Consider the following 19,369-nt stretch of genomic DNA (forward strand, 5'->3'; position numbering starts at 1 on the left):
ATAAATAATAAGTCCATTTTTTTCTAGGTGTACAGGGAAATAAGTTAATAATTAATTAGAGCCAGATGGCCCAAGCAATAGGCTACAGGAGATGTACATAAATGTCTACATCTTTTTAATTGTTTTAAAATACATGTCAGTACAGGAATAAAGCCTGGCTATTGAGAACATATCGCTGAGCTGATGGTACATTGCATATTCATAATTGTCAGATGTCATGTGTGAAGCACAACTCTCTACAAAAAGAAAATCATCCTGGAACAATAAAACAAGTATGAATTGACAACAACTAACCGGAAGAAAGCAACGTCAATATTCAGCTTTCTTGACACAGAAACGCACTGCCCATTTTATAGAATGGGACCAGTAAATCCAGTTTGCAATACTGAGTGATAAGCAGCACATCTGTCAGCTGCTTTTTTTTTTCGGTAAGAGGCTGCAGGATGTCTAAGAAATACTGGCTGTGGAGGTAAAGTATCTGTACAGCTGGTGACTAAGGGCCCACATAGTGTAATGGAGGGCCTCAAACACACCAGAACTTCCAGGATGGCAGCCGAACTGTTAATATCCCAGAACTGAAGTTGAACTGACGAAACGAAGTTCAATGAAGTGGAAGACCCGCCAATTTCTCCTCTTTGTGAGAATACAAACTAAACCAACCCTAAGACAGTGTCCGGTTGACTGGATAAGTCTGCTTCTGCAAACCAGTTTACAGGCATGGTCCACTGGAATTGACTGCCGTTACACTTAAATTAGGAAGGGCCCAATACTGGGAGGGACTCGCTCACTAATAAATAAGCATTCGGAAGAACGAAAATCGTCCCACGCGAGGAATTGTCTTCTCGAATCCGGAAGCCGCCGGGGGACAGGCGCGCTTGTCCGGGGGAGGAATGAGCGCCCCCTGGTGTCCTGCTCTCCAGGGTCCTCTGCGCGGGCCGTTTTGGTGCGGTGATGCTGTCCCGCGCGCTGGTCCCGCTCACAAGTTTCTCTTCTTCTCCGGCTGGTCCTTGGGGCGCTGTGGCTTGTCAGCGCCGCCGCTGCCGCCGCCATCCTGGGCCGGGGGCTTGGCCGCTGGGCTGGGACTGGGGCTGCCGCCGGCGCCGAGGAGGTTGGCGGACTGCAGCACGGCCTCGGAGTGCTCCCGCGCCTTCATGCGCAGAGCCGCCACGCTGGCCGTCCGGTTGCTCTGGCACCCGTAGGTGGGCAGGAAGGACAGACCCATCGGGTCAGGCACACAGCAGGAACAGAGGGGCCCCCCTGGGTGGACACAGAGCAGAGCAGAGCTGCAGCGCGCGTAATGCCACAGAGCGCCGGTCGCACTTACACCAGGATAATGAAGACAGTCATGAGGGCGGGTGATAATGGCTTTGACCAGCACAGGGCATTTTCTCTTCCCACTCTGCAGAAAATTCCGAGACGGACTGCACAGAAGCTTCTGTCCGCTAGGATGCGAACAGAGCCTTTTACACAGGGCAGTCTGTGGAGGCTCTACCCTGGGCTGTTTTTTTTTTCTCTGCAGGAGACTTTTTAGAGTCAGCCTGGTCAGGCTGTGGACTCACACGCATCCTAAGAAAATTATTTCAGTCACATTTCTGCCCAGGAGTTGGCTACAAACACAAACAGCAACATTCCTAATTCAGTTTAATATACCCACTCTATTGGAAAACATGATCAATAAGGCCACTTCTTGAATCATTAAAAGAGCCTTTCTGCCCGAGAACTGACTGTTCTAGTCTAGATGTACTGTACATACGGTAGCACCCTTCTTCAGCACTACATCACCGGAACCACACCTCACACCACACAGAATTAAGGAACCAAAACAGCACACTTGATATTGGAGCCTGGAGCTGACAAATAGCACCATTCTTCTTTTGATTGTCATCTTATTTATTTTTAAAGCACTTTATTTTGCTAACACTGCACAGAACCACAGGGCTTGAGGTACCAGCTATTCGTGTTTCAATGTGGGGCTGCCTCCTATAGACCTATTCGAGTTCTTCAGTGAGTTCAATTTGTTTAAATAAGGATATATGATCACTTTAGTGACTAATACACAGCCTTGGGGTCCAATTTATTCGTTATTGTCTATATTTTCAATTTCACAGATTACAGTACAGTAAGTGATCAATACTTGGGCCACCATCATATGGAGAATCAGCCACTACTGCTACAATATTTCGGTTCTTCTCACCGATATCGCTTCTCAATAAACTGGAAGCAGGTCAGTTATCGCTGGGCCAGTGGCTGAAGCATGGCGCCCGACTGTCACTTTTAACAGGCCAGAAGCAGAGCTCCTACCTTTTAGAGTCGCGACCTGAGACAGCGCCTGGGCGTACGTGGCTGTGTTGAGGAGAGTCCCGGGCAGGCAGGACGGGAAGAACGGACCGCCGGGACCCACAGTCCTGTTTATGCTTGAAAAGAAAACATGAGAGGGGCTTAAATTGAAGAACTGAATGCCATGACACGATAACCAGACGAGTCGACGAGGTTCAGGGAGTGCTTCCGGAAGCCGGGCTCCAGCTGCGCACTCTGCTGAACAGTTTAGCGCTCCCTATTCCAGTCCGCCTTGCTATATACAGGTACGGTAAATGAGTCCCAGCACTCCGGGTTGGTTAGCCTGCTATAGTCGGGCAGAGCGCAGGCATGTTCCCTGCTGGGCTTTCTTTTCTCCTAACAAGCATGAACCCCTGTCGCACAAGTCCCCGAAACTCGCAGAACACTCATGGGTCTCTTTAAGTAACTAAAAGAACGGACTGTGCACCTCGACGCTGGATTTTTGACCGGCCGCACCTTTGCTGAATTTCCAGCGATTCTTTCTTGTTCCTGCCCTGCTCAAGGGGCGCCGGCGAGGCCATGTTGGTCGCTGGGGGGGCGCCCTCGCCCAGCGAGTCTTTGCCCCCCTCTGCGTCCGTACTCCCTCTTTCCGTTTTTCTCCATTTGGCTCTCCGGTTCTGGAACCACACCTATAAGATATGAAATATTCGGGAAAAAATAAAAATAGATCTATAGATAACTATGTATAATTTAATCCGATTTCAATGAATAATATTTAACGTGCGGAATCATAGGCACAGAGCGTTATGTATTTCTGTATAATACCCACTGTAATCTTGTTCCTCGTCACAACTTTTTCTCCCTCGTATTTTAAAAGCGCTTTAAATGTCGTTCTTGGACAAGGGTTAATAAGATATTCTCAAATTCTTGGGATAAAATTGGTAGGTATTTCTATCAATTTCATAGTCATTGTGTAAAGATATCAACGGTAATGTGTCACCTTTTCAGTTACCTCGTCGACGCCGGAAATAAAGAAACGGTTTATCCTTCCTGTTTAATTGAAGGTGCCTGACTGGACCTCACTGTACGTGACGACTTATTTTCAAACTTCGAGGACATAAATGCTGAGCATATGCAGGGAAGTTCTTGTATCTTAATTGAATGAAGGTCATTGGCTATAACAACATTTAATTGAGCAATTTTTCATTATCATATTTTAATGACTTCCCACTGACAGTTCCCCTGCTTCTGAGAGAGAAGCATGATGAAGTCGTTTATTTCCCTATTTAGTGATTGTTTGACAACATCAGATTCGATTAAGACTGGGCTTTCTAACGCATTAATCATATTTGAATAGGAAAGAGCCAATAATGAAACGCATCTCCGCAGGCTTGCGCTTATTGTGCATAGGTACAATGATGTCAACACGAGCACAAATATATATATATAGCATTCACTCAGCATAATAAAAGACAACAGTTTGCTGGCAGAACAACAATATTCAGAATTTAATTGTCACAACACTATCTCACCCCTGCACCTTCCAGCAAGAAGTCATGATCTCCTCCTTCTGAATGGTCTATAATTGCCCCATTTATCTCAATTTGCAGTTTGGTCTTAAGGCGGCAATGGCCAATTGACACTTAAAAGAAGGTCTACACACTACAACAAAAAGAAAATTTATTTTCTAATAATAATGTAAGTTTAATATCCCTGCATGCTGCCACTGATTCATGTTCAGATTTAATAATACGAATCTCGTAATCCGATTAGAGAGAAATAATTTGTTTACAATCCCTAATTTACAGCTGCGAATTCCATTATCTCTCTGCAGTCATTGGTTTTAAGCGATAGTAAGATGACCCAGGGGAACAAAAGGCAAACTATTATATTTCTTACAATTAAATCTGCGCTTGCACCAAAACCCAAAAGCAAATCTGGAATGCAGGAAATTACATATAGGACACATTGAATTTAATTACACGTGGCCATGTTTATATAACTGCAGATCTTTTTGCAGAACAAGTACAGAATATAAATTGTCAAATGCAAGACCTCCTGTACTGACCGTGTAACATCATATATATATATATCGGCATGTATATAATATATACTATATAATATATACTATACAATATATAATATATAATATATAATATTATCGGGAAATGTGTAAGATCCTCCTGCATCGTTAAAAGCATAGCATCTTTTATTCCTTTTTTTTCGTGGCACGGAAATGAATGGAGCATCGATGTAATTTAGTGCCTTAGAGACGCGGACAAATTAGTGTAGAACATTATCAGTAGTTAATTATGAATGACCGATTAATCAACCTAATCTAATATTCCACATTATGTTGATGTTATTAAAGTGCATCGCGAAAATGACAGATTGGCTTAATTTACTTTCTTTGGCCAAACGTGCTCTGAACATTACTAATGTAAAAAAAAAAAATTGTTTCCTTGCTCTGTAGTCTGCTCATCTTTCACTTCAGATCAACTACTCACCTGGACACGAGCCTCGGTCAGGTTTATTTTCATCGCCAGCTCTTCTCTCGTGAACACATCGGGATAATGAGTCTGTGCAAAAACTGCTTCCAAAGCCTCTAACTGAAATGAAAAGAAATGATTCGTGAGAGATGAGGCAGTCTTACTACGGATGATCCAGGAATCACTTTCAACGTCGGAATTGGTCACCACTATTTTTAAATTGTCTTAAGTCCTATGGTCCTTTTCTTTTCTTAAGTTCCTTTTTTTTAGGAAGTTATAAATCTTCTAAATAAATCTCTCAGTTCGTGTCATACATAAAAAAGTACATGTATTACAGTGCCGTAAATCCAATATGTGATTTCCTATATGTTTTCCACTTACATAAACATGTGATCATGTCCGCAGGGCTATAGAATGAAATACATGTATGCAGGAGACACGAATAATACAGACTTTTATGAATATTGTGTCATAGAAATGCTGCTGCTATCACTGTATTAATCCACGGTTGCTCTTGTGGCTCTCTGGGTACTATGGTTGCCCACAGGAATGTCCAAATTCGAAGGTCTCCGTTATCGCCTCCTTCAGTGGAAACAGTGATCTCTGTGCCACACGCTGGCGGACCCTTACCATTGGTGAAGGCCTGTGCGGCGCTTCTTTTCCACAAGAATAATAACTGCGATTAAAAGTGGAAAATGACGACGATATGCAGGATGCGAACTTTGTCATTTTGTTGTTGTTTTTTTAATTGTCTGCTACCGACGGCCACAACTTGACCTCAGGTGGTTTATATTGGTCTCATAAGTGCAGCCAAGTAAAGAAAAAATCGGAATGCTTTAAGCAGTCTTTCACAACACAAACATCAACAACAACAATCGTAATAATGAGAATGTTCTGCTTTTGTTATGTGGGCCTCGTCGGCAGCAGCGCACATTTTCGAAGTAATTCTAAATCTAATTTCATTTAGTTCGCACCTTAGAAAACTTTCTTTCTGTGGAAAAAATTAAAATCAGAAGGGAGGCCGCGACGCAGCGGTTGTTGTCTGACACTGTCGCTGTATCATGAAAAAAAAAATAATAACTTCAGACCAACGCAGTATCTCAATAGCGGGCTGGTCCATGTTTTTACATAAACTTTATATAACCGACAGCAGACCATTCACAAGAAAGGGATTCGAGACATCCACATGTCTCTAGTAGTAACCATGTCACCGTTTTCTCCGTTCACTTTGTGGGCCGCACTCATTAAAAAAAAAAAATTGCTCTAACATATTCCACACCTTTACTTTTGCTTTCTTCCTAAGGAGAACGCGATACAATAAAAAGGTCAATCAGGATGCTGCTTTAAATCCTTTCGGGCATCTAAAGACAGCAAGTTTTCTCTTGAAGGAAATCGACACATTATACACAGTGTGCAGCCAGCGCAGTCCGGCTGTGCGCGTTTCCCGGATCATGCAGAACGGCCAGCACATGACTCGTGTTCACGGGTCCGCTGAACTGACGCCCAGTGTCAGTGAAACAATGCCGGGCATGAGCGCTATTTATTACCTGCTGCAATGTGAACGTTGTTCGGTTTCTCCGTTGTTTTCTTCTTAGGAAACCATCATCGAAGTCCCCGGCAGCGTGACTCCCAAAACTGCTGGTGTTCACTGAAATGGTCATTAAAGCACAGCAGATTTTTTTTTAACGACCGAGACAACTTTTGGCCTTCTGAGTCAAGGAACAGTAAGGACATGTTGTCTTTGAATGCAAAAGTACAAGATTTATCTGGACTAAAATACATTTTAACATTAAATCAGGAATTTATCAAGAATATAAATTTGTACATTGTAAACGTAAAAATAAGCCACGAGCGAGGGAGTTTTAGAAGCTTTATTTCCGTGAAGACAATAGAATATTAGATTATTACACCTTAAAATGCAAATAAGGCTGCAGATTGCTTCCAGGGCACAGCGTATTTAGACGGTTTGGCTATTTTAATGGTGATTTATTATTTACAAATATTTAGAATAACAACATAAAAGATTAATTTGGACAGTTGGGAGAAAGGAGGAGCGTGCCCAGATTGAATTGTCGACTAGAGGGTTGACACCAAACATCTGTGATCACTAAGACAAAAAAGAAGCGGTCGGCGCCTGAGGGCAAAACCAGCTTCTCTACAAACAAGGGAGGCAGGTGGCAAAGAGCAAGTCAAACAAACAAATAAATAAACTTTGTCTTATACAGTAGCTTCGGCAAAAACGTGCCCCTTGACACAACAGTAGCGCGATTTCCTCCAAATCTGCAGGTATTTATGCCCATTTTGAAATGCAACAAATGACATCAGATAACGTCATCCGTAAGGGATGAAACAGATCTGACTGCTCAGGTACCGGGACACATAATATTCACATGACCCGTCAGGTTCTAAGGCAATACATTTCCTGAATCAAACAGCCGGTTAATTTACTTAGAGGACACTTTCTGGACATCGTGATTTTAGTTTTCAAAATATATTTGTGGGAAAAAATATTGTGACCTACAAAGACGATGATTAGTAGATCTAGATTAAAACCTGCAATTTATAATTCGCTCTGGGCCTTCACTTTTTGTGAGTTAAGCATATTCAAGAACCTAGAATGGAACGCACAGACTGAAAGAACATTTGGAAGTGGCAAAGATGAATCGTCATTTTCAATTGGTAAATATGTGAATGACATAAAAAATGCTTATTTTAAATCCCCGCATAGATTCCCTTACTTCACAAAAAGGGATCCTGGAAAGAAAAGAGACCATGCTCTCCTCATGCAAAGAAAGAAAACAATCTTGAGAAATAAGAAAGACACGGGGATACGCAAGTACAGATCCTAAAACTGGCGTCAGGATCAAGATAACCTAGAGTCCCTTTTCGGTGCCATAGTTAGTATTCCTGTACTAATGATGCCAATCAAGTCCAGAGAACAAGCCAGGCTGGTGTTTTACTCACAGGTATTAGTTCTGCAGCACTCCCCGTCCAACTGCGGTGGACAATGGAAGTAAAACATCGCGCCGTCCGGTGAGGAACTTTGTTTTACGCAGGGGGTGTCGCTTCAGACCTAAAAGACCATTTCATGTGTGAAAGAAATGTAACAATAACAGACGAACTCGAGCGAGAACATCTGGAACTGTTTTAATGAGTTTGCAATAAGCCATCGGTTTCACACGCGAATGAGACACATTTTGTTCACAGATAAGACAACCCAGCCATGCAGACCTTAGATATCCCCGGTATTTACTACTGTATATTTAAGATTACAAAGTACACTGTCTGGCAGAATTAAGGTGCAGCTGAGGTACACATAACTTCAAAAATTGTATCTTGTTCAATAAGCGCTTCAAATGCTCATAGAAGGACAACAAAATTGTATGTACTGTATATATTAAATGTTTCAGTGTACTATATTTACGTATCTACTGTATCAGCAGACACCAGACAGATAACGGTACATACCTATTTTCCTGGAGCAGATTCACAGCCGCTGTTATAGCCTTTGGGAAGATGCAAGCTGCTCCTGTGCGTCTGAGCGTGTTACTGTTCCACACTCCCTCTCTCTCACACACACACAAAGCGAGAAAGAGAGCCCAGCCCTGGGAGTGACCAGATGTCTTTATAACTGTCTCCAGCATGTTCAGCCTCTCAGCACTTGCCTTTATAATCTCACGCATAATTGGCCTTAATCTGATTATTTCCAGCATTGTCTTCCGTGAGTGACTTGGATAGGTCCATTGGGCTTTCCAAAGACCTCACGTGGACGAGGACGTCATTTCTCAACAGTACCCAATATTTTTTAAAAAAATGTCCTTATTTCCACAATTACCAGGAGCTATGCGCCGCGATCACAAATCGTAAACATTCACGCCCTTTTAAGACAGTACGTTTTTTTTTCCCCTTTCGTTTTTATATTAAAACCAAGATGACTGCTTCAGGATTTTAAATTTACTGTCAGACCCGTAATTGCACATTAGATGGGTTGGGGGGTCCACTTTACTCAGGGCTTCACTTTCCAGGCGCTCGCGCTACCAAATTTTGATTTTGTTCACAGCAAGGGGTCTCGGATTTATGTTCGCTTTCCCCTGCAAATGATATGCAGCGGGACCCTTTCAATTACTTTTAAAACGCATCAGGGACACGGTGGAGAGAGATCGTCGTTTCTCTGCCTTCTGAAAATTAGACTCTAAGTACCAGCTGAAATTTTGAAGTCGGGGGCGGGATTGGACGAAATCACATAAACGGCAAAAAAAAAAAAACAGGTATAATGGCGCATAATTGGTTCTCTAATAGCATTACACAAGGATAATAGCCTGTTACGGCCCCCTGCGCTATTAAGTGCTTCCCCGGAGTAATGGCTTTATGATATTAAGGGGGGAATATAATGATATTTTGGTTATTAAATGCGTGTAATTAATTTATGCACCGCTGAAAATAAAGTTGGTATTATGACCTCGGTAAGATGCGTCAGAAAATTGAAATCGAGCAACTGTTGATAACTTTTGGTCTGTGTTTTGTCTAGACAATATTGAGGCTGATTGTTTTTTTGGATAGACTTCAGAAATTGAATATTTCATAAAGGCTGGCAATCGGTACAGGGAAATGTTACAGGCGTGTTAGAGACACGGGGAAGAGCCCTTAAAGGGGTGGGAGACCCCTTCGCCGGTGTTGCGCGACTTCGCCTCTCGGATGCATCTCCATCCGCGGAAATAAACCGGCAGACCATTAACACGAGAAGAGGAAGCGAGTGCCGAGCCCTCATGTGCAGTTATGTATAAATATGCAGACGCTGCTCATATTCTGTTCTGAAGGACAGATCTCCGCGGCAATAAAAAAGTTTATATCCAGAATAGAAGTATATCATTTGAGTGGGGGGAACAAAGATAACTGTGCTGGGGGGAACGGTTTCCACATGTGCCGTATATGCAGAAATTTAAAATAATTTGGAGAATATTCGCTTACCTTTTACATGTTAGGCAAGGTATACATTTATGGCATGCAGGCGTGTATATAAAGAACTGTTCCTGGTGAGGAGTTTTATTTCAATTTGCTGAAAAAAGATAAATCAGTTAACTATGTAAGTCTTTGTATATAGTTTATATAATATATGTAAATAGAAACAGCATTACGAATATAATATACGGATAGATTATGCAATCTAAACCAAAAACAGCGATATTCTCAATTACATGAACAAAAGACACGCTTTTCTATTCGTCAGTGGTTTTTTCTATCTTAAAAAATACCGTTCTAAATTCGTGCTAGAGAAGAGAAATAAACTGCAAAACATTATCCCTGTTATAATTATTATCCGAAAGTAGGAGTGCACACGAATAATTCGCTTTTCGGTACGTTTTTTTTTTTAAAAAATAATTGAACGCTCATTTGTAGATCTCGGTTGTTTTGAATAGAACTCTCACGAGCTCGCTTCGGCGCGGGTTCAGAGAAAGGATTCAGCACCTCGGTCAGCGCCAAAGACACCAGACACTTGGATCTTTGTGGTCCAAGAAGACAGGACTTTTAGAAAAGAGGACGCAGCTACCTACAGTACTTGGACTTGTAAATGGTCCATTTTCTCATCTTTATGTGAACTGGCCTAATAAATAAATACCAAATACAGGACAAATTAATAGACACTAGGACATACTGTACATATGCCAATTAGCAGAAGCACACTGGTGATGACTTCTGTTATTCATGATATCTTGATCATACTTCACACGACTGAAGGGAGAAAAGAGGTGACCGTCCCTAATTTACTGTTTCTTTTCTGAATGGAAGTTGCTTACATTCATATTTTAGGGGTATTTTAGAATTCATTTATGTTTTGTCTATTTTTATTTAGGAATACATTCCTAAAATAACCACACGTATGTGCATTATACCTAGTGTTAAGAAAAACAAATTAAATATCGTGTCTAAACTGTTCGATAAAGTGAAAAGAGTTTGAGAAAGAAGCGTACATGTGTACACTAAAAACGCACGCAAACTACTAAAGGATTTTGTCCTAAATATATTTTGTAGAACATAGCTCTGTGTTTGTATGGATATATACAGTATTTACCCCTCCGAACTTCTCCTTAAATGTTTAATTTTTTTCTACTTAAATGTTTCGGATTTTAAAATTGTCATTCCTAAATGATGCGCGACTATCGGCACGTGCATATCGAACCGTTGAAATATTTATATCTTCTCTCGATTCCGCGGATTTTTATATAATTTATTTTTCGGAGCGGAGTTACAAAAAAATATATAAGTTTATAATTCAATAATGGAAACCTCTGCATTTTCTGGGTAATAATCTCGTCACTCCACATAGTGAGGCTCAGTTCTACTTGAAGGCAGCACGATAGACTAAAATATAGTTATAGACTGACAGAGCCAGGTATGAAAATCATGTTCACTGTCTCCAACTTAAACCCTAAAAGCCGGTGTTATTAGAGAAATGCTTTAAGTTACTCCAAAATCTTATGTTTGAGTGTTTGTGCATGTGAAAAATAAGAAAATAATTAATATTTCAACCTTTATTTTCTTTTACAGTATGTACATCTCGTTAATATACAAATTAAAAACAACGAACAGCAAAACTTTAACAAACAAAATCACCAACAATCAAATACAATGAGCTAAGAACAGTAGGGAACAGATTATTATGCGAGATCCCATTAACTGTGCTAAACAACCAGGGCATGTTGTTAATCTTCTAGAACAGTGTGCTTGTTAGAAAGAGAAAGAACGGCCTTTCTCAGCATGGCTGTGGTCTTCTTCCAGCTTGTATGCCGAACTGCCTACTGTATAATAGAGGGGTTTTTCATTCTCCAAACCTTTTGCGAATCAGCTCGGTGGGTCTGTTGTTCACTTTCCCCTTTGCTTTGATGGCAGGGTCATCACCGTCTAACCCTGCTGGCTAGTGGCAGCCACAGCTAACTGCGACCATATCGTCGTACTGCTTGAGCACAACGTTTTCTTCATCGTCGAAGTACAGGAGGTTAATGGAGTGCAGCTTGTCAGGGACGCAGCAGGGCATCTCCACCTCGCTAGACAGCTTCAGAGCGTTCACGATGGACTGCACGGTGGCGTGGTTGGTGGCCCTTAACCCTTCTCCCAGTGGAAAGGGGCAAGAGCCCTTGCAGTGGTAGGCGTTGTAACCCCGCGGAGAGATGATCCACCCTGACCAGCCGATCTCCTCAAAGTCCACGTACAGAGGCAGCCTTTGGCATGACTTCGGATACCCTTCAGCGTAGAATGGGGCCGCGCGGGCTGTCCGGATCCGGCTTCTCGTCTTGCTTGGAGAAGCTGCGTTCTCTGCCTGGACTGGCGCAGGGGCTGCCTGACCCCCAGCAACGGTGCTTTCTCCTGAAGACAGAGAGGCAGCGTTTTAGACAAGGGAGCAAATTCTGCCACTGTTTAACAAGATTGATATTGTGCTCGGAAAAAGTATTCCACAAAGACTAAAGGCTTTACATTTTTATCATGAATATTGGGTGGTAAAGGTGGACTTCCTAGTGTGTTCTACTTAAACCACAAAGAAGTGATACTGAAAACAGAAATTTGTCAACAGTGTAACCTGCCAGATGGCTCCTTAGCAAGCTACTTTAAATGGGATTTCTTTCAGCTAAAACATTGTTTCTGTTTCTGTGCTTCATGCTTTGACCAGGTGCTCAGATGTAAATGTTGACTTCGTACAGCAGGAGCTCCTACGCTTCCTCGGCTACCATGTGGCCAAAGCTTGTGGATGATGAAGGAGATTGGCCCTTCAGTCAATCGTACTAGGTTTTAAAAACAATGTCATGACAATGCACCTGATCTGTTTATGATCAGACTCAGACCATGGAATGGGGGAAGGTGGTACCTTCTGCACATGCAACGACAACAAATGGGCTGGGTGGCACCTGCTGGGTCATTCAATCTCCTGGGAGGTGCAGTAGGCACCACCTTCACCATTGCAATGGGCCAACCTCACATTGATAACAGCCCATTCATTGGTCTGATTACAAGCAAATCACACATCACTATGCATATTAACTTAATCAGCCAACTTATCCAAAATATGTAATCAAACATACACCTTGAGAGGTGGACGAGGATATGCGTGTGTCAAGGCTCCAGACAAGAGGGTCATGAGGATGAACCCTGGGCTGCCCAACACTTCACTTAGACTGCTCAAACAAATTAGTCAAATTAGGAATTTAGTCAGTTGGCTGACCTTGTGAAATAAAGGAATAAATAACAGGGGCATCTTGGCATTTTTAAAAATCCTTCTCACGGATTTCAGGCTACATAAAGCGTCCTTTAAGAAAAGCCCTGCCACCATCTGGAAAACAAGCCTAGCGATGTTCAAACTGGTTTTCACAGGTGTTGAAGGAGAACCCCACTGTGATCCACAAACTCATTTCCCCTACCAAGCAATTAAAGAACATCAGCGCATGTGATGTTAGTAGGGGAGTACCGCAGGGTTCTGTTCTAGGACCATTGCTCTTCTTAATTCATATCAATGATCTGCATTCCAGGATAGTTAATAAACTAGCCAGATTTGCTGATGATCCCAAATAAGGAGGCTTAGAAAAAAGTGTAGAAGCTGCAAATCAAATTTAAAAATAGATTAAATTCGTAACTGGGCAGACACCTTACAGATGAAGTTTAACGTAGACAAGTGCAGGGTTTAGCATGGAGGTAGTAAAAACAAACTAAATACAAAAAAAGAAATGCTGAGCTAGAAGAGGCTATGAAAAGGATGTTTATGTTACATCTTCTAAACAATATGGGCAAGCAATTAAATAGGCAAACAAAATGTTATGATGTATAGTTAAAAGCATATCATTTAAACCAGTGGATGTTATGTTAAAATTGTATATTGCACTACTAATGGCTCAGTTTGAACATTGTGTAGAATTTTGGTCACTACTGACAGGCTGATGGAATTTAAGTCTTGAACAAAGAAGAACTGTACCTGATACAAGCATTCAAAATCCTCTTATAAGGCACTTAATAGGGTCAACCCAAATTTCTTCACAATGAACAGTGAAACATGAACCATTGGAAACCATGCAGATGTGCATTTAAAACCAAGAAAGGGACACACTTATTTTCCCAAAGGGTTGTGGGAGAGTGGAACAAGCTACCCAGCCATGGTGTTGAAGCTGGTAGCCTGGTTTCTTTCAAGAATTAGCAGGAGATCCTGGGATCTATTAGCTACAGTACTATCAAACTGGCTAGATGGGCCCAATGGCCTCTTTGGATTTGTAACTTTTCTTATGTTTTTAGATCAACCTGAAAATAAAGAAGGCTAGTCAGCCTTTGGGTTCATGTATCATCACATGGTACTACTAGTTGCCCAACCCAAATATTTTGGATTATGCAGTCCTGCCCATCTGACAAGCCTTTGGAAAGTAGGGACAGATCAGATCACCTGAAGAACACCCATGCAAACAGCGTTGATCAAGCAGATTCCACACAGTCACCTCAAGCTGGAATTAAACCCCAGGCATTGCGGCCTTGTAAGTAACTGTCTCAATACTGTGCCAAAACGCCCAGATATCAAAGCGAGGCTATTACTATCTGCATGTGCAATTTATTCATGCAATATGCACGTTGTTTTCAACAAGGAATAAAAGCCCACACCAGTAACAAGTCACATTTATGGCGGGAAATATTACCCGATTTTAAATTTGATGTGCACGGCACTTCGGTATCTCCAGTGATAACAATGGAAAGACAGCAAAAGGAAAGGTGGACCTTTCTCCAGCTTGTGCATTTCTACAGAATCTCAATGTTGGGAGGGTAATTACCTGGAAAAGGTGAAATATGGGTCTTTGACGCCCTTCTCCCATCATCAGAGAAGAGAACCAAGAAGGCTCGTTTTCCGCCAGCGCGTCTCTGGTACCTGTCGGCAGTCGTTACGCTGGGTCCCAGCGCGTTTCCTGAGGCCAGGGTCGTCACGATCAGGAAACCAGGACTGGAATCGCTGTTGTGAATCCATTTTGAAACCTGTTTTGAGAATGTAAAAAGAAAGTTACTGTTGAAGTGTGTTATGAGAATACCGTATTTTGTCCAGAACGAAGGTGGCTCTACAGTACCTAAATAGGGCCCAGAGCCTATTAGATCAAAGCGCCCCTAGTGGGACTTACTGATATTAAGTAATTACAGATCCTAGGTTTTTTTATTGGTTTGCTTTGTATTGTCTCATTGTCTCGTATGTTCGGTTCAACGATTGTTTAATGAATAAATTGCCAAATCTGTCTTCTGCCTCTCTTGAATGTACAATAAACGTTTACTGCTGTTAGCCAATACCCTATACACTAACACTATTTTATGTATCTATGTATTTTATGTGTTCGTTACATTATAGATAAGTATATATTACAGTGTATTATGTTACGGTTAATTCTGTAACACAGAGGAAAACGGTAGCAGCAGTGAAAGTAACAGTAAGAGTAACAGTGGGCCAATCGGCTGCCAACTGCGTATTAATCGAAGAATGTCGTGTGGCCGTTCCTTGAAGGACCCCTGAGCTTCTGCTTCAAAACCGTGGCTGGGCAGCTTGGCTCAGAGCCCAGCGATGAGTTTTCGGGGCATTAACGTCGTTGGTAGTAGCGGCAGTATTGATGCTAGCTGCCGTAGAGGCAGTTCGCTGCGGTAGGAATGCAGTAGTCGTGTGTAGCGGCGATCGCGCTGGTGGCCTTAGTACCACCGGCGGCGGCAGTAACAGAAGCGGGTCAAGAGAACGTGCACGGCGAGCTTACAGTGAGTGTGACATTGAACACCTCCCACCCCTGGGCGAACAAGGGCAGTAATCGGGAGGCAATCAGGTTTCCTCTCCAGGGCTTCGTCTCGCCGTCGAGTGACTCGTAAATATCCACCTGAAATTAAGCAAGAAGCAATAGTTCAGCAGAACACAAAACAAAACGCTGACGACTTTAGCGAGGGAGGCGGCAGGCACTTACTTTGCAGAAACGATGCCCGAACGGTTTTCCAGCGACAAAGTTATGTTTATATTTGAATATCCGAAGTTCGGCTTTGATCATTTTCTCATTCTTTCCAAAAGATGACAGGTTGAAAAGATGATATGTTTGATCGGATTGCACTAGGGGAAGAGGGTTTAGACAACAATCATCATTATTTCACTTCATGCGCAGATTGATGCAATTGTCAAAATTGTTACCTTTTTACTCTTATTTTGCAGATTTTTTGATCAAAATATAAAATCTTTAAATTTGAGGTATGATTTCAGTTTCAGTCACAATAAACATCATCATGTTGAAAATGTTATTTTTTAAGTGCAGGGTGCTTAATATATATTTTTCATTATTTTAATATAATGCATTTTTGCAGATGTACTAACAGCGGTGGTTTGACAGTATGAGGTTCTTTGTGACTGGATATGTTTTAAAAATAAATTAATTAAGCAACACCCCTCACTTTTGTCCTCAAAACTCCGCACAATGTTGCCTTCCAAAATCCCCGGATCCCTGGTTATGCCGTTTGAGTCCGCCACAGCGTTGAACAGGTCCAGCATGAACTGAGGAGGTCTCCTGCGGGGAAGAAAGTTTGGCGGCAAGTCTCCAATCTCAAATACTTCGTGCAGTTTCTGAATCGCCTGCGAGACGACCCCCTGCACGCTGTTCTGCTCTGTCTGCCTCGCCGAAGCCGTCTGCGGGATCCTTAACAACCGCCCGGGCTGGAAGAGCAGCGTCCACAGAGAGCAGATCCACATGCAGCGGACTCGCATGCTAGCTGGAGAAATCGCTACGGTTTCAACGGTGTAGGAAAACCCTCGGCGATCATCCCGAGTCTGAAGCGCAGCTGTCGCTCCCGGTGCCCGAATGGTCCAGAGACAAGATGACAAGTCATTATAAAGCTCCGCGACTCCACCGAGTTTTGCATATATAACCAAATCAAATGTTCGGGTACAGTGTTTTGATGACATTGACAGAGTGGGCAACCCCCTTGGTGACACGATGAACCAGGATAAACAGTGTTAATTGATGGCATTATTAAAACCCAGCAGGCCTCTGTCATTTGTTTAGGCTGTTAGCGGGTCTTCACGTCTTAAACGTCCCTGGCACACAGTGCAGATTCTGAGTTTATGCTTAGGAAACCTGTTTAAACACGCACAATTCTTTCAGCACCTCTAGGAAACTTGTCTTTGTCTGTATTGTCTCAAGTTCATCTCGCAGTTTCTGGCCAAATCCAGATGGGTGTATTATTTTGTCGTTAATTAAAACTAGACATCTTGCTATTTGCTTCTTCAGGCATCGAATGTTTATACTCCATTATTATAAAGCCATAACTTATCCATGCATCCTTTCAGCGTCAAAAGCACGCATTCAGAGGTTGCTTCGTCAATATCCTTCTTCACATGAATATTTCAACATCATTAACTTTTTTTAAGCAAACCAAGAATGCAAAACGTGATGTATGGAAGATTGTATTAATCTCTCTTACGTGCAACTGGTTGAGAGGGATTTCCCTATGTACATATTTATTATACCCAATATTACACCATATTCTTTGAATGTTATATTAATCTGTGGACGTCTTTTAAAGATAGAGGCGCGTTAGTCTGGACAGCCAGCCGCTTCAAAACAGTTTCAGCTCTGCAGTGTGTTTGACTTCGACTATGACTACAGGTTTCCCTAATTGGAAATCTTGTTGTAAAGCAGTTCTAGATAGCTTTTTAATGTCTTGAAGTTGGCTCAAGAGCCCTTTTCCACGGCAGCCCTACTTGTGAAGAGCAGACGAACACTTCAAAGGGACGTTCACCGCGACATTCCCGTCAAAGCAAAACGGGGATTTTAACCAAGAAAAACCGCACTATGAACGCTGTTCGAGTCGCGGCGCTGGAACACTTCCTGCTCATGCAAGTGTGCATTCATATAGCTTTCAGGATCCTGTCCTGTTATCAGCACGCTGCCAGCCTACTCTTAGAAATAAAAGTAAACTAAGAGACAGATCTGTGACGCAAATGAAAATAGAGATTTATTCGCTGTCATTCTCCAAAAACATACCTTTCACGTCACACCAAAGCTTTTCTTCAAAACATCCCCTGGAGAGCAAATTACTGGGAGAATAAACGGCTAAACGATATCAACGAAGTGTCACCAAACCCACTGATCTATTTACAGGCCCCGCTGAATAAATTGAGGATTATCTTCAATCAAGTTTGTAAAGTGCCGGGGGTAAAGTGTTAACAAGTGCGATTGCGGCTGAGATCACCGCCCTGATCAAAGGATTTGTAGGTCTCTGGCACATTTAATCAATTGGTAATCAAGGAGGAAAACGCGAACTACTGATTAAATCCAAACCATTAACGGTTGTCACGGAAAAAAACTTTGTGCTTTTTTCAGAATCGTGGAAAGTTCAACCCGCACCAATATTTCTGAAAGCTTTTATCGAAGCGCTATCAAGTACCGGCACAAATCCGTTAATTTATCTAACAAGACCCTTGGCACGCAAATTGGAATTAATGAATTGTCTCGATAAAATTCCTATCGTTATTAATAAACAAAAGCAGGGGTTAATTCTAATATTAAATCGAAGGAAAGTTATTTGTAATTATTATTCCAACTAATACATGAACATGGTTATATAACATATTTTTTTTAAATCTTAAAATGCATGAGTTGGACATAAAACATTTTAGAATGGTCTGACGCTTCATGTACAGAATTATCTTTGTGAACAACTCTGGTCTTTATAAGCCTCTCCCTACAGAGGAAAAAAAGGCCCCGTAACAAAAGATATAGACGCTGCTGACGTTTGAAGTGTCCCATCATGAAGCAAGAACAGAGCCCAAGACGACGGAATCTCAGAGAACGAGTTGCAGCAGGCTTAACGCAGATATATATATACTGTATATTTTTGTGATAAAAACCATCTTCCTGGGCCACCTGAGGGGATCAGGGTTTGACAGTGTCCAGGTTGGTCTTGGTTTAACAGCTGTAACTACAAACTGTCTTTCTAACTAGTGGGGGCAACCGATATGGAGCAGTTACTGTAAGTGTCGTCTGGATGCGCTCTTTGTCGTTTTCTTTCCTGTATACAGATCCACAACGGAACGCGAAGAGCACAAGATTTGGTTTATGAACCAGAAGATTAAAAACCTTAAAGCCTCCATCCCCACGGCCAGCGGTCTTCAGTCTGCTGTATCCATTTTCTTCAGTATATCCAGGAGAAACGATTCGTAAAACGTTAATTCATTCTTCTCACTTTAAGTGTGTTACCATTCAAATGATTTGTAGAAACAAATTTTAAAATAAAAAAAAGCTGGCACTATTTTAGTTAGAAGTGTTTTCACTAGATGACTTGCATCAGTGGATATGCGCTACCATGAGAGGGGTTAAGATTTTCTGATAGTATTGTCTTTTACAAGAATACAATACTCCTTCAGTTTTAATGGGTTTTGAGCTCTTCGTAACTTAAAGAAACCTGAGTTTGAATAGGCAATGCGTAATGGGATTTACATTTTCTTACCTATCCAAGGACAAGGGATACTTAGACAATTTGTCAACAACACGCAGTCTGTTAAAAATAAAATGCTTCATTTGTAGCATTTTTTAGGCACGTGGTCACTTCCTGCTGACTTTAGGAAACAAATG

General features: G+C 41.9%; 3 protein-coding genes across 6 annotated transcripts in view; 1 reads left to right on the forward strand and 2 right to left on the reverse strand.

Moving 5' to 3' along the window:
- drgx (dorsal root ganglia homeobox) overlaps nucleotides 1-8,392 on the reverse strand; it is a 9,121-nt gene extending 729 nt beyond the window's left edge. The window contains exons 1-7 of the mRNA XM_088634493.1: nucleotides 8,235-8,392; nucleotides 7,731-7,839; nucleotides 6,314-6,414; nucleotides 4,785-4,886; nucleotides 2,794-2,966; nucleotides 2,302-2,414; nucleotides 1-1,257 (exon numbers count right to left, since the gene is read on the reverse strand). The exon at nucleotides 1-1,257 is cut by the window's left edge and continues 729 nt beyond it. Coding sequence (XP_088490619.1) covers nucleotides 977-1,257; nucleotides 2,302-2,414; nucleotides 2,794-2,966; nucleotides 4,785-4,886; nucleotides 6,314-6,414; nucleotides 7,731-7,788 — 828 coding nt within the window. The 5' untranslated portion in view covers nucleotides 7,789-7,839; nucleotides 8,235-8,392 and the 3' untranslated portion in view covers nucleotides 1-976. The remainder of the gene's footprint in view (nucleotides 1,258-2,301; nucleotides 2,415-2,793; nucleotides 2,967-4,784; nucleotides 4,887-6,313; nucleotides 6,415-7,730; nucleotides 7,840-8,234) is intronic.
- The window catches only part of c6h10orf71 (chromosome 6 C10orf71 homolog), a 36,464-nt gene that overhangs the window by 14,741 nt on the left and 2,354 nt on the right, over nucleotides 1-19,369 (forward strand). The window contains exons 3-4 of one of the 3 annotated variants that reach the window (XR_015939450.1): nucleotides 2,109-2,582; nucleotides 11,655-12,393. The exons of the other annotated variants lie outside the window; for them this stretch is intronic. The gene's annotated coding sequence lies outside the window, so the exon portion shown is untranslated. Of the gene's footprint in view, nucleotides 1-2,108; nucleotides 2,583-11,654; nucleotides 12,394-19,369 lie in introns of those variants that run through there. 3 annotated transcript variants of the gene reach the window in all.
- LOC148661156 (bone morphogenetic protein 2-B-like) lies at nucleotides 11,680-18,344 on the reverse strand. Of its 2 annotated transcripts, XM_088634491.1 has the most exons (6): nucleotides 17,780-18,344; nucleotides 16,191-16,303; nucleotides 15,716-15,855; nucleotides 15,515-15,631; nucleotides 14,561-14,759; nucleotides 11,680-12,128 (listed from the first exon to the last, which is right to left on the reverse strand). In XM_088634491.1, exons 2-6 carry the CDS (start codon nucleotides 16,285-16,287, stop codon nucleotides 11,680-11,682), a joined length of 1,002 nt encoding a protein of 333 aa, XP_088490617.1. In that variant the 5' UTR covers nucleotides 16,288-16,303; nucleotides 17,780-18,344. The 2 variants fall into 2 exon arrangements, with proteins under 2 accessions (XP_088490617.1, XP_088490616.1); XM_088634490.1 differs by lacking the exon at nucleotides 17,780-18,344 and having other exon boundaries at nucleotides 16,191-16,581.

Source organism: Lepisosteus platostomus, chromosome 6 (genome assembly GCF_059453375.1).
Source record: "Lepisosteus platostomus isolate fLepPlt1 chromosome 6, fLepPlt1.hap1, whole genome shotgun sequence".
Taxonomy (NCBI): Eukaryota; Metazoa; Chordata; class Actinopteri; order Semionotiformes; family Lepisosteidae; genus Lepisosteus; species Lepisosteus platostomus.